The 12,272-nt window shown below is 47.6% G+C and overlaps 2 protein-coding genes across 14 annotated transcripts in view; both read right to left on the reverse strand.

Annotated features, from left to right (window-relative positions):
* Window positions 1–2,177: 2,177 nt before the first annotated feature.
* Window positions 2,178–4,770, reverse strand: LOC121845463 (leucine-rich repeat extensin-like protein 1). Of its 2 annotated transcripts, none has more exons than XM_042316910.1 (6): window positions 4,735–4,770; window positions 4,463–4,537; window positions 3,757–4,211; window positions 3,105–3,225; window positions 2,927–3,004; window positions 2,178–2,797 (listed from the first exon to the last, which is right to left on the reverse strand). In XM_042316910.1, the coding sequence occupies exons 1-6, from the start codon at window positions 4,767–4,769 to the stop codon at window positions 2,617–2,619; spliced, it is 945 nt and encodes a 314-aa protein (XP_042172844.1). In that variant the 5' UTR covers window position 4,770; the 3' UTR covers window positions 2,178–2,616. The 2 variants fall into 2 exon arrangements, with proteins under 2 accessions (XP_042172844.1, XP_042172843.1); XM_042316909.1 differs by having other exon boundaries at window positions 4,690–4,769.
* A 350-nt stretch (window positions 4,771–5,120) lies between these two features.
* Window positions 5,121–12,272, reverse strand: part of LOC112239993 (protein MTSS 1-like) — a 121,374-nt gene continuing 114,222 nt past the window's right edge. For 9 of the 12 annotated variants that reach the window (XM_042316905.1, XM_042316902.1, XM_042316899.1 and 6 more), the window contains 4 exons: window positions 11,071–11,361; window positions 10,192–10,494; window positions 8,531–8,696; window positions 5,121–5,762 (listed from right to left, as the gene is read on the reverse strand). In XM_042316905.1, coding sequence (XP_042172839.1) covers window positions 5,125–5,762; window positions 8,531–8,696; window positions 10,192–10,494; window positions 11,071–11,361 — 1,398 coding nt within the window. In that variant the 3' untranslated portion in view covers window positions 5,121–5,124. The remainder of the gene's footprint in view (window positions 5,763–8,530; window positions 8,697–10,191; window positions 10,495–11,070; window positions 11,362–12,272) is intronic. The other 3 variants (XM_042316908.1, XM_042316907.1, XM_042316906.1) reach the window with 1 other exon arrangement.

A 12,272-nucleotide genomic window follows, 5' to 3' on the forward strand; every position in this document is an offset into this window, starting at 1 on the left:
TCTGAGTACAGCGACAGAACCCGGTCTGTTCTGAAAACAGCGACAGAACCCGGTCTGTTCTGAGTACAGCGACAGAACCCGGTCTGTTCTGAGTACAGCGACAGAACCCGGTCTGTTCTGAGTACAGCGACAGAACCCGGTCTGTTCTGAGTACAGCGACAGAACCCGGTCTGTTCTGAGTACAGCGACAGAACCCGGTCTGTTCTGAGTACAGCGACAGAACCCGGTCTGTTCTGAGTACAGCGACAGAACCCGGTCTGTTCTGAAAACAGCGACAGAACCCGGTCTGTTCTGAGTACAGCGACAGAACCCGGTCTGTTCTGAGTACAGCGACAGAACCCGGTCTGTTCTGAGTACAGCGACAGAACCCGGTCTGTTCTGAAAACAGCGACAGAACCCGGTCTGTTCTGAGTACAGCGACAGAACCCGGTCTGTTCTGAGTACAGCGACAGAACCCGGTCTGTTCTGAGCACAGCGACAGAACCCGGTCTGTTCTGAGTACAGCGACAGAACCCGGTCTGTTCTGAGTACAGCGACAGAACCCGGTCTGTTCTGAGCACAGCGACAGAACCCGGTCTGTTCTGAGTACAGCGACAGAACCCGGTCTGTTCTGAGCACAGCGACAGAACCCGGTCTGTTCTGAGTACACAAATAGAGAAATAAAGATCTGAAGAGGGAATAAATGAATAAACATGTGTTCCTGGTCTGTCTCGTCAATAAGGTATTTACACTGGATTACATATAGATTTCTCTAGTGCACTATATGGGGAAGAGGATGCTATTTGGGATACACCCTAGGTCTCCATCTGCTGCTACGGCTCAGAGCTTCAACTGAAATACAATTCAAGCAGGGATTTAAAAGTTGTTGATTTACAATGAATTATCACGAGGGAGTAGACTGGATGGATACTTGATATTAAATGCTTTACTATGAGCCTGTTGTAAGATAGTTACGCCTTCTTCTTCTTCTTCGTGGTCGGAGGAATAAGATAGTTATGCCTTCTTCTTCTTCTTCGTGGTCGGAGGAATAAGATAGTTATGCCTTCTTCTTCTTCTTCTTCGTGGTCGGAGGAATAAGATAGTTATGCCTTCTTCTTCTTCTTCGTGGTCGGAGGAATAAGATAGTTATGCCTTCTTCTTCTTCGTGGTCGGAGGAATAAGATAGTTACGCCTTCTTCTTCTTCTTCGTGGTCGGAGGAATAAGATAGTTATGCCTTCTTCTTCTTCGTGGTCGGAGGAATAAGATAGTTATGCCTTCTTCTTCTTCGTGGTCGGAGGAATAAGATAGTTATGCCTTCTTCTTCTTCGTGGTCGGAGGAATAAGATAGTTATGCCTTCTTCTTCTTCTTCTTCGTGGTCGGAGGAATAAGATAGTTATGCCTTCTTCTTCTTCTTCGTGGTCGGAGGAATAAGATAGTTATGCCTTCTTCTTCTTCTTCTTCGTGGTCGGAGGAATAAGATAGTTATGCCTTCTTCTTCTTCGTGGTCGGAGGAATAAACAGTGTAACTTTTACAGAGGTAAGGCTTTAATCCTTCGTCTTCTGATCAGAACTGTCAAGGACAGAAAACACAAAATGCCTTCTTCTTCTTCGTGGTCGGATTTCTCTCTTCAATCACAAACTTAAGATAGTTATGCCTTCTTCTTCTTCGTGGTCGGAGGAATAAGATAATGGTCGGAGGAATAAGATAGTTATGCCTTCTTCTTAATAAAATCGGAGGAATAAGAATAATAACATGAATAATCAATGCTTCCTTTATTTCTCTCTTCTAGTCAAAACCTTTTCAACATTGTACGGAGGAATAAGATAGTTATTTCACTTTCCCTCGGAGGAATAAAGTTATGCCTTCTTCCTTCTTCGTGGTCGGAGGAATAAGATAGTTATGCCTTCTTCTTCTGTTCTCATACGTGGTGTTATTGTCTGTATTGGTGAATAATGACAGGTCCATCAGGTGCTCTCCGTCGGAGGAATAAAGGGGCCTTCCTGTTCTTCGTGGTCGAGGAATAAGATATTGTCTGTATTGGTGAATAATGACAGGTCCATCAGGTGCTCTCCGTCGGAGGAATAAGGGCCTTCCTGTTCTCACTTTTACAGTAAGGCTTTAATCACGCGTCTCTGTTACTGTGTCTAATAATAAAATTAGAATAATAACATGACATAATCAAACACAACCTTTAAGTCAAAAATGACAGGTCCATCAGGTGCTCTCCGTAATAAAGGGGCCTTCCTGTTCTCATACGTGGTGTTATTGTCTGTATTGGTGAATAATGACAGGTCCATCAGGTGCTCTCCGTAATAAAGGGGCCTTCCTGTTCTTATACGTGGTGTTATTGTCTGTATTGGTGAATAATGACAGGTCCATCAGGTCCCTCATGACACACATTTGAAACGTGGAAATGTACAGTGTAATTTGAAAGTAAGTTGTTACCCAGAGATGACTGATTAACTGGCAAAACACATGCTATTAAAAACAGTTGAAATACTAAGCATAACATAAAGCCTCCTACAACAGCTATTGTGGATTGTAGATCTGAAAACATGAAATCGGTTTACATGCCAAACAGCTTGGTGCCCCTGATAGTTGTGTCACTGAGACGCCACAATCTTCACAATAAATCTAAAACACTTCTTTCAATAGCTTCGAATAATTTGGCATCTTGGAACTGAGGCGAGGAGGAATGAGGGTGGGAGGACTAGAGTCAACAGAACTGAGGAGGGGAGGACTAGAGTCAACAGAACTGAGGAGGGGAGGACTAGAGTCAACAGAACTGAGGAGGGGAGGACTAGAGTCAACAGAACTGAGGAGGGAGGACTAGAGTCAACAGAACTGAGGAGGGGAGCTAGAGTCAACAGAACTGAGTCAACAGAACTGAGGGGAGGACTAGAGTCAACAGAACTGGGATGGGGGAGGACTAGAGTCAACAGAACTGAAGAGGGGAGGACTAGAGTCAACAGAACTGAGGAGGGGAGGACTAGAGTCAACAGAACTGAGGAGGGGAGGAAGAGTCAACAGGAGGGGAGGACTAGAGTCAACAGAACTGAGGAGGGGAGGACTAGAGTCAACAGGGGAGGACTAGAGTCAACAGAACTGAGGAGGGGAGGAATGGGGGAGGACTAGAGTCAACAGAACTGAAGAGGGGAGGACTAGAGTCAACAGAACTGAGGAGGGGAGGAATGGGGGTGGGAGGACTAGAGTCAACAGAACTGAGGAGGGGAGGAATGGGGGAGGACTAGAGTCAACAGAACTGAGGAGGGGAGGACTAGAGTCAACAGAACTGAGGAGGGGAGGACTAGAGTCAACAGAACTGAGGAGGGGAGGACTAGAGTCAACAGAACTGAGGAGGGGAGGACTAGAGTCAACAGAACTGAGGAGGGGAGGACTAGAGTCAACAGAACTGAGGAGGGGAGGACTAGAGTCAACAGAACTGAGGAGGGGAGGACTAGAGTCAACAGAACTGAGGAGGGGAGGACTAGAGTCAACAGAACTGAGGAGGGGAGGACTAGAGTCAACAGAACTGAGGAGGGGAGGACTAGAGTCAACAGAACTGAGGAGGGGAGGACTAGAGTCAACAGAACTGAGAATGGGGGAGGACTAGAGTCAACAGAACTGAGGAGGGGAGGACTAGAGTCAACAGAACTGAGGAGGGGAGGACTAGAGTCAACAGAACTGAGGAGGGGAGGACTAGAGTCAACAGAACTGAGGAGGGGAGGACTAGAGTCAACAGAACTGAGGGGAGGAGAGTCAACAGAACTGGGGTGGGAGGACTAGAGTCAACAGAACTGAGGAGGGGAGGAATGGGGGGGAGGACTAGAGTCAACAGAACTGAGGAGGGGTGGACTAGAGTCAACAGAACTGAGGAGGGGAGGACTAGAGTCAACAGAACTGAGGAGGGAGGACTAGAGTCAACAGAACTGAGGAGGGGAGGACTAGAGTCAACAGAACTGAAGAGGGGAGGACTAGAGTCAACAGAACTGAAGAGGGGAGGACTAGAGTCAACAGAACTGAGGAGGGGAGGACTAGAGTCAACAGAACTGAAGAGGGGAGGACTAGAGTCAACAGAACTGAGGAGGGGAGGACTAGAGTCAACAGAACTGAGGAGGGGAGGACTAGAGTCAACAGAACTGAAGAGGGGAGGACTAGAGTCAACAGAACTGAGGAGGGGAGGACTAGAGTCAACAGAACTGAAGAGGGGAGGACTAGAGTCAACAGAACTGAGGAGGGGAGGAATGAGGGGGGGAGGACGAGAGTCAACAGAACTGAGGAGGGGAGGACTAGAGTCAACAGAACTGAGGAGGGGAGGAATGGGGGTGGGAGGACTAGAGTCAACAGAACTGAGGAGGGGAGGAATGGGGGTGGGAGGACTAGAGTCAACAGAACTGAGGTGGGGAGGAATGGGGGTGGGAGGACTAGAGTCAACAGAACTGAAGAGGGGAGGAATGGGGGAGGACGAGAGTCAACAGAACTGAGGAGGGGAGGACTAGAGTCAACAGAACTGAGGAGGGGAGGAATGGGGGTGGGAGGACTAGAGTCAACAGAACTGAAGAGGGGAGGACTAGAGTCAACAGAACTGAGGTGGGGAGGAATGGGAGGGGGTGGGAGGACTAGAGTCAACAGAACTGAGGAGGGGAGGAATGGGGGGAGGACGAGAGTCAACAGAACTGAGGTGGGTGGACTAGAGTCAACAAAAAACTGAGGTGGGGAGGAATGGGGGTGGGAGGACTAGAGTCAACAGAACTGGGCCCCAGGAAGCAACAAAGAGAAAATACCATGCATAATTATTTACACATTCAGAACTAAGAGAGAACATAATTAACACAACTCTGAGCTGCTCCACTGTCTGTCCAACAAGAGATCACCTTCTGCACCGTCTGAGACGACGAGCAGAGCTCTGTCTGTCACCACACACAGCATCACATGGAATGGACATGAGCTGAGTTCTGTTCTGTCCTGTCTGTCAGTGAGGCCGCTGGACGGTAAGTAAGTATACAGGAGACCCCCCCCTTAGCACAGTGGACATGAGCTGTGTCCTGTCTGTCCTGTCAATGGGCAGGCGGTAGGCTAGCTAGGTACAGCTAGGTAGGATACCCTTCTCTGATGCTGCATGGTGCCACGGTGGCTCTCCTCTTATACGATGCGCGGTGCTGAGCGATCGTTGGTATTGGTCCTCTTCAGCTTGACCCCTCTCTGGATAACCAGCAGCATGTTTCCCCCCTGACCATCCATAACCTCCCCATCCTCCAGGGACCCCCCCTCGCCCTGACACTGGACCCTAGGCTGGTGAGGGGCCAAGGGAGGGTTTGTGGTTGCTTGACCACTCCAGAACGCCAGAGGAAGTACCCCCAGCTCCCCCTCCTCTCCCTGGGCTGGAGACTCAGGGCTCTGGGCCTCCTCTGGTTCCTCCAGCCCTACTCCTGGTCCTCCAGGGATCCCCAGCCCCCCAGGGAATCCTCCCCCAACTAGGCCAGGCACGGTGGGGATCTTGACTGGGATGACGGGGGTCCGGATGGGGATGGGGCCGGTGGTCCCGCGGCGAGCCGAGGGCTTTGTGGAGGGCGTGCGGCGGATGGTGGCGACCCCAGGGGTCATGATGACGGAGCCAGCCGTAGAAGGTAGGCCGGCGGTGGAGGCTGGTCTCTTGGACTGGAACATCCTACGGTAGGACTGGCTGATGTCACTGTTACGGGGGATGGTGGATGACTTGTCAAACTCCTGCTGGTCAACCTCCTGGTCCCCTCCCATGGAGAAATAGTCATAGTCTGACACTGGAATTAACAGAGAGAGAGAGAGAGAAAGAGGGAGAGATGGGAGAGAGAAAGAGAGAAAGGGTTTATTATGGATCCCCATTAGTTCCTGCCAAGACAGCAGCTACTCTTCCTGGGGTTTATTATGGACACCCATTAGTTCCTGTCAAGACAGCAGCTACTCTTCCTGGGGTTTATTATGGATCCCCATTAGTTCCTGCCAGGACAGCAGCTACTCTTCCTGGGGTTTATTATGGATCCCCATTAGTTCCTGTCAAGACAGCAGCTACTCTTCCTGGGGTTTATTATGGATCCCCATTAGTTCCTGCCAGGACAGCAGCTACTCTTCCTGGGGTTTATTATGGATCCCCATTAGTTCCTGTCAAGACAGCAGCTACTCTTCCTGGGGTTTATTATGGATCCCCATTAGTTCCTGTCAAGACAGCAGCTACTCTTCCTGGGGTTTATTATGGATCCCCATTAGTTCCTGCCAAGACAGCAGCTACTCTTCCTGGGGTTTATTATGGATCCCCATTAGTTCCTGTCAAGACAGCAGCTACTCTTCCTGGGGTTTATTATGGATCCCCATTAGTTCCTGTCAAGACAGCAGCTACTCTTCCTGGGGTTTATTATGGATCCCCATTAGTTCCTGTCAAGACAGCAGCTACTCTTCCTGGGGTTTATTATGGATCCCCATTAGTTCCTGCCAAGGCAGCAGCTACTCTTCCTGGGGTTTATTATGGATCCCCATTAGTTCCTGTCAAGACAGCAGCTACTCTTCCTGGGGTTTATTATGGATCCCCATTAGTTCCTGCCAGGACAGCAGCTACTCTTCCTGGGGTTTATTATGGATCCCCATTAGTTCCTGTCAAGACAGCAGCTACTCTTCCTGGGGTTTATTATGGATCCCCATTAGTTCCTGTCAAGACAGCAGCTACTCTTCCTGGGGTTTATTATGGATCCCCATTAGTTGCTGCCAAGGCAGCAGCTACTCTTCCTGGGGTTTATTATGGATCCCCATTAGTTCCTGTCAAGACAGCAGCTACTCTTCCTGGGGTCCAAACTAATTAAGGCAAAAACAAAACGGCACAATAAGTCTACCTTAAAAATATTGAATAAGATGTTTCTTTCTTTAAAAATGTCCTTTTATGGGCCTCCAGAGTGGTACAGTATTACTACTAGACTCCTGGTTACTATGGTCTCCAGAGTGGTACAGTATTACTACTAGACTCCTGGTTACTATGGTCTCCAGAGTGGTACAGTATTACTACTAGACTTCCTGGTTACTATGGCCTCCAGAGTGGTACAGTATTACTACTAGACTCCTGGTTACTATGGTCTCCAGAGTGGTACAGTATTACTTCTAGACTCCTGGTTACTATGGTCTCCAGAGTGGTACAGTATTACTACTAGACTCCTGGTTACTATGGTCTCCAGAGTGGTACAGTATTACTACTAGACTCCTGGTTACTATGGTCTCCAGAGTGGTACAGTATTACTACTAGACTCCGGGTTACTATGGTCTCCAGAGTGGTACAGTATTACTACTAGACTCCTGGTTACTATGGTCTCCAGAGTGGTACAGTATTACTTCTAGACTCCTGGTTACTATGGTCTCCAGAGTGGTACAGTATTACTAGTAGACTCCTGGTTACTATGGTCTCCAGAGTGGTACAGTATTACTAGTAGACTCCTGGTTACTATGGTCTCCAGAGTGGTACAGTATTACTACTAGACTCCTGGTTACTAGGGCTGTTTTTCATGGTTCGGGTTAGGCCCCTTAGTTCCAGTGAAGGGAAATCTTAACGCTACAGCACACAATGACATTCTAGACGATTCTGTGCTTCCAACTTTGTGGCAACAGTTTGGGGAAGGCCCTTTGCTGTTTCAGCATGACAATACCCGCGTGCACAAAGCGAGGTCCATACAGAAATGGCTTGTCGAGATCAGTGTGGAAGAACTTGACTGGCCTGCAGAGAGCCCTGACCTCAACCCCATCGATCACCTTTGGGATGAATTGGAACGCAGACAGTGAGCCAGGAGGCCTAACCGCCCAACTTCACTAATGCTCTTGTGGCTGAATGGAAGCAAGTCCCCGCAGCAATGTTCCAACATCTAGTGGAAAGCCTCCCCAGAAGAGTGGAGGGGGAGGACCAACTCCAGCAGCAAAGGGGAGGACCAACTCCATATTAATGCCCATGATTTTGAAATGAGATTGTTCAACGAGCAGATGTCCACATACCTTTTGGGTATTTAGTGTACCTGTATCCTACTTTTACCAGACACGTACCTGGTATAGAGACAACATCAATTAGAATGCTTGACATATTTACTGTCACGAGTCCGTCCGAGGGTGGCTCCCCTTCCCGGTCGGGTGGCGCTCGGCGGTCGTCGTCACCGGCCTATTAGCTGCCACTGATTGTCTTTCCTCCCCCTCCTTGTATGTTTATTGTTAGCACCTGTTTGTGAATCATTAGTTGGGCTTCTTTCGACAACCTGTTTCTTTGTGCGGGATTAATTATTGTGACCTTCGGTTATGTAGTAGAGGAACGTGTTTGTTCCTGGTCGTGTATTCTGCTGTACTGTTTTCGTCCCCCGTGTTTGGGGCATTTGGTTGTGAGCACCCAGTGTTGTGTGAGTGCATTAAAGAGCACAGTATAGCACTCTCTGTTTCCTGCGTCTGACTCCACACCCACGACACCCAGAGCGTTACATTTACACAGAAGGATATGGTGCTACAAGTCATGCATGCCTTTGCATATTTTCTCAGTGTGTTTGTGTGTGTTAACCTTGTGAAGCTATGGTGTCCTCTGAACAGCACGGGGTGGTACTCTGGGTACTGTAGCCACTAGAACAGTGTAGAGAGTCTCTACTGGAACACTGTGTGTGTGAGTCCAGCTGTAGACCTCTGGACAGGGCCAGAGCCAGCTCCTCATGAGCCTCCATCTCACACACCTGGAGACACACACACACACACACACACACACACACACACACACACACACACACACACACACACACACACACACACACACACACACACACACACACACACACACACACACACACACACACACACACACACACACACACACACACACACACACGTTGGGTTAGAAAACGTAATCCTTCTTTGTGCAGCATGAAGATAAATCAATCAATATAAACTGGATGGTTTGAGCCCTGAATTCTGATTGGCTGAAGGCCGTATACCACGGGTATGACAAAACATTTAGTTTTACTGCTCTAATTACGTTGGCAACCAGTTTATAATCGTCGTGCCTAGGAGCAGCCCTTTGCCGTGGTATATTGGCCACCTCCTCGGGCCTTATTGCTTAATTATAAACTGGTTGGTTTGAGCCCTGAATGCTGACTGGCTGACAGCCGTGGTATATTAGACTGTATACCACGGGTACGACGAAACATTTGTTTTTCCTGCTCTAATTACATTGGTAACCAGTTTATAATAGCAGTAAGGCACCTCTGGGGTTTGTGGTATATGGCCAATATACCACGGGCTAAGGGCTGTGTCCAGGCACTCCGTGTTGCGTCGTGCTTAAGAACAGAGCTTAGCTGTGGTATAGTGGCCATATACCACAAAGCCCCGAGGTGCCTTATTACCTAAATATATCACAGACGTTGAATCACCACACACACACACAAACTAGACATTTCAAGAAAAATTGTGTGACTTGCTTCAGATATTTGTATAAAATATAGATTAACTTCTCTGGGATAGGGGGCAGCATTTTCACTTTTGGATGAATACCACCCAGAGTAAACTGCCTCCTACTCAGTCGCAGATGCTAATATATGCATATGTTCTCAGATTGTGCTTTTTCCATAAAGTTTTTTTGAAATCTGACACAGCGGCTGCATTAAGGAGAAGTGTAATCCAAAGTTCCATGCAGAACACTTGAATTTTCATCAACATTTATAATGAGTATTTCTGTGAATTCGTGTGGCTCTCTGCAATATCACTGCATGTTTTGGAACTACTGAACATCACACGCCAATGTAAAATACGATTTTTACCGAACAAAACATACATGTATAGTGTAACATGAAGTCCTATGAGTGTCATCTGATGAAGGTCATCAAAGGTTAGTGATTCATTTTATCTATATTTGTGCTTTTTGTGAAAGCTGGAAAAATTGAAAAATCTCTTTGGCTGGAAAAATGGCTGGGTTTTTCTGTGAGTTGGTGGTGACCTAACATGATCGTTTGTGGAGCTTTCGCTGTATAGCATTTTTGAAATCAGACACGGTGGCTGGATTCATGAGAATTCTATCTTTAAAATGGTGCCTAATACTTGTATGTTTGAGAAATGTGATTTATGAGATTTCTGATGATTTGTATTTAGCGCCCTGCAATTTCATTGGCTGTTGGCGAGGGGTTCCGCTAGCGGAACTCCCAGTCGTAGACAGGTTAAAGCATGTGTCCAGCTGACCTTGGGTGGTGGAGGTAATGGTTGACTCCTGCTCCCTGGTGCTGGGATGACTCCAGCAGGCAGTGGTAGACTCCTGCCCCCAGGTGCTGGGATGACACCAGCAGGCAGTGGTAGACTCCTGCCCCCATGTGCTGGGATGACACCAGCAGGCAGTGGTAGACTCCTGCCCCCAGGTGCTGGGATGACACCAGCAGGCAGTGGTAGTGGGGCATAGCTGATGTCTGCTGGTACAGGATCCTTGTCCTTCCTCCTTCTAAGGGTGTTCACCATGGGCTGGTCATAGGGTCCTGGTTTAGCCCAGTCCTACAGGATACAGATACATAGCTGAGTTCACCTCCTGTACCCAGTCCTACAGGATACAGATACATAGCTGAGTTCACCTCCTCTACCCAGTCCTACAGGATACAGAAATATAGCTGAGTTCACCTCCTCTACCCAGTCCTACAGGATACAGAAATATAGCTGAGTTCACCTCCTCTACCCAGTCCTACAGGATACAGAAATATAGCTGAGTTCACCTCCTCTACCCAGTCCTACAGGATACAGGTACATAGCGGAGTTCACCTCCTCCACACAGAGCTTGGTATCTGTAGCTGTGCTCTTTAATCATGGGCCTCTGAAGATCCTGTCAGCTGGGGATTCTGAACTACTATCACCATCTTCAAATACATCTTCTGCAGGAACACATCTGAAATCTACCAATGAAACGTGTAGAAGACGATGTAGTATATCGTCCTACAGTCATTTTTCAATCTGACTGTAACATAATAATAATGTCATAGTAATTCAGAGGGTCCTATGTAATGACAGGATGTTGATGTTTCAGGAACACAAGGAGTCAGGACATGATGAGGAGGAGGACTGAACCAACAAACAAACCTTCCAGCTGGGGACTTTAGAGGTGGGGACCATGTTAGGCCCCAGGGTGCAGTAATGAGGGTAGTCAGGTAGCAGGGCCGAGCCCGGCCTGGACCACGACTGGGATGGACAGGAGGAGGAGGAGGAGGTGATGGAGGTGGAATGGGAGGAGGGAGGGAAGAGGGGGTAGGAACCCACCAGGCCTGAGCCCCCTCCCATCAGGTAGGACCCCCCCAGGCCTGAGCCCCCTCCCATCAGGTATGAAGAGTCTGAATGATGGTGATCCCCGTAGTGGTCATACCCGTTAGACAACTGAGCATGAGCAGGGGAACGGAATGACACAAACAAACAAACAAACAAACAAACATGAAAACACAAAATTGGAGAAATTTGTCAAATTATAAAAACCAACACAATAGGGTTCAGGATAATAAACCGACACAATAGGGTTCAGGATAATAAACCGACACAATAGGGTCAGGATAATAAACCGACACAATAGGGTCAGGATAATAAAACAACACAATAGGGTTCAGGATAATAAACCGACACAATAGGGTCAGGATAATAAACCAACACAATAGGGTCAGGATAATAAACCGACACAATAGGGTCAGGATAATAAACCAACACAATAGGGTCAGGATAATACACCAACACAATAGGGTCAGGATAATAAAACAACACAATAGGGTCAGGATAATAAACCGACACAATAGGGTCAGGATAATAAACCGACACAATAGGGTCAGGATAATAACCCGACACAATAGGGTCAGGTTAATAAACCAACACAATAGGGTCAGGATAAAAAACCAACACAATAGGGTCAGGATAATAAACCGACACAATAGGGTCAGGATAATAAACCGACACAATAGGGTCAGGATAATACACCAACACAATAGGGTCAGGATAATAAAACAACACAATAGGGTCAGGACAATAGAGTCAGGATAATAAACCAACACAATAGGGCCAGGAGAATAAAACAGCACAATAGGGTCAGGATAAAAAACCAACACAATAGGGTCAGGACAATAGAGTCAGGATAATAAACCAACACAATAGGGCCAGGATAATAAAACAGCACAATAGGGTCAGGATAATAAAACAACACAATAGGGTCAGGATAATAAAACAACACAATAGGGTCAGGATAATACACCAACACAATAGGGTCAGGATAATACACCAACACAATAGGGTCAGGATAATAGGGT

Source organism: Oncorhynchus tshawytscha, unplaced genomic scaffold, assembly GCF_018296145.1.
Source record: "Oncorhynchus tshawytscha isolate Ot180627B unplaced genomic scaffold, Otsh_v2.0 Un_contig_727_pilon_pilon, whole genome shotgun sequence".
Classification (NCBI taxonomy): domain Eukaryota; kingdom Metazoa; phylum Chordata; class Actinopteri; order Salmoniformes; family Salmonidae; genus Oncorhynchus; species Oncorhynchus tshawytscha.

Bases quoted from the DNA above. Each gene is read 5' to 3' on its own strand.
- LOC121845463 (XM_042316909.1), bottom strand. From the start codon at position 4,769: ATGGTATTTTCTCTTTGTTGCTTCCTGGGGCCCAGTTCTGTTGACTCT. The intron at 4,538-4,689 runs TTTTTTGTTGAC...TCCCCTCTTCAG, and splicing joins CCCATTCCTCCCCACCTCAG to TTCTGTTGACTCTAGTCCTC. The intron at 2,798-2,926 runs TTCTGTTGACTC...CTCCCTCCTCAG, and splicing joins TCTAGTCCTCCCCTCTTCAG to TTCTGTTGACTCTAGTCCTC.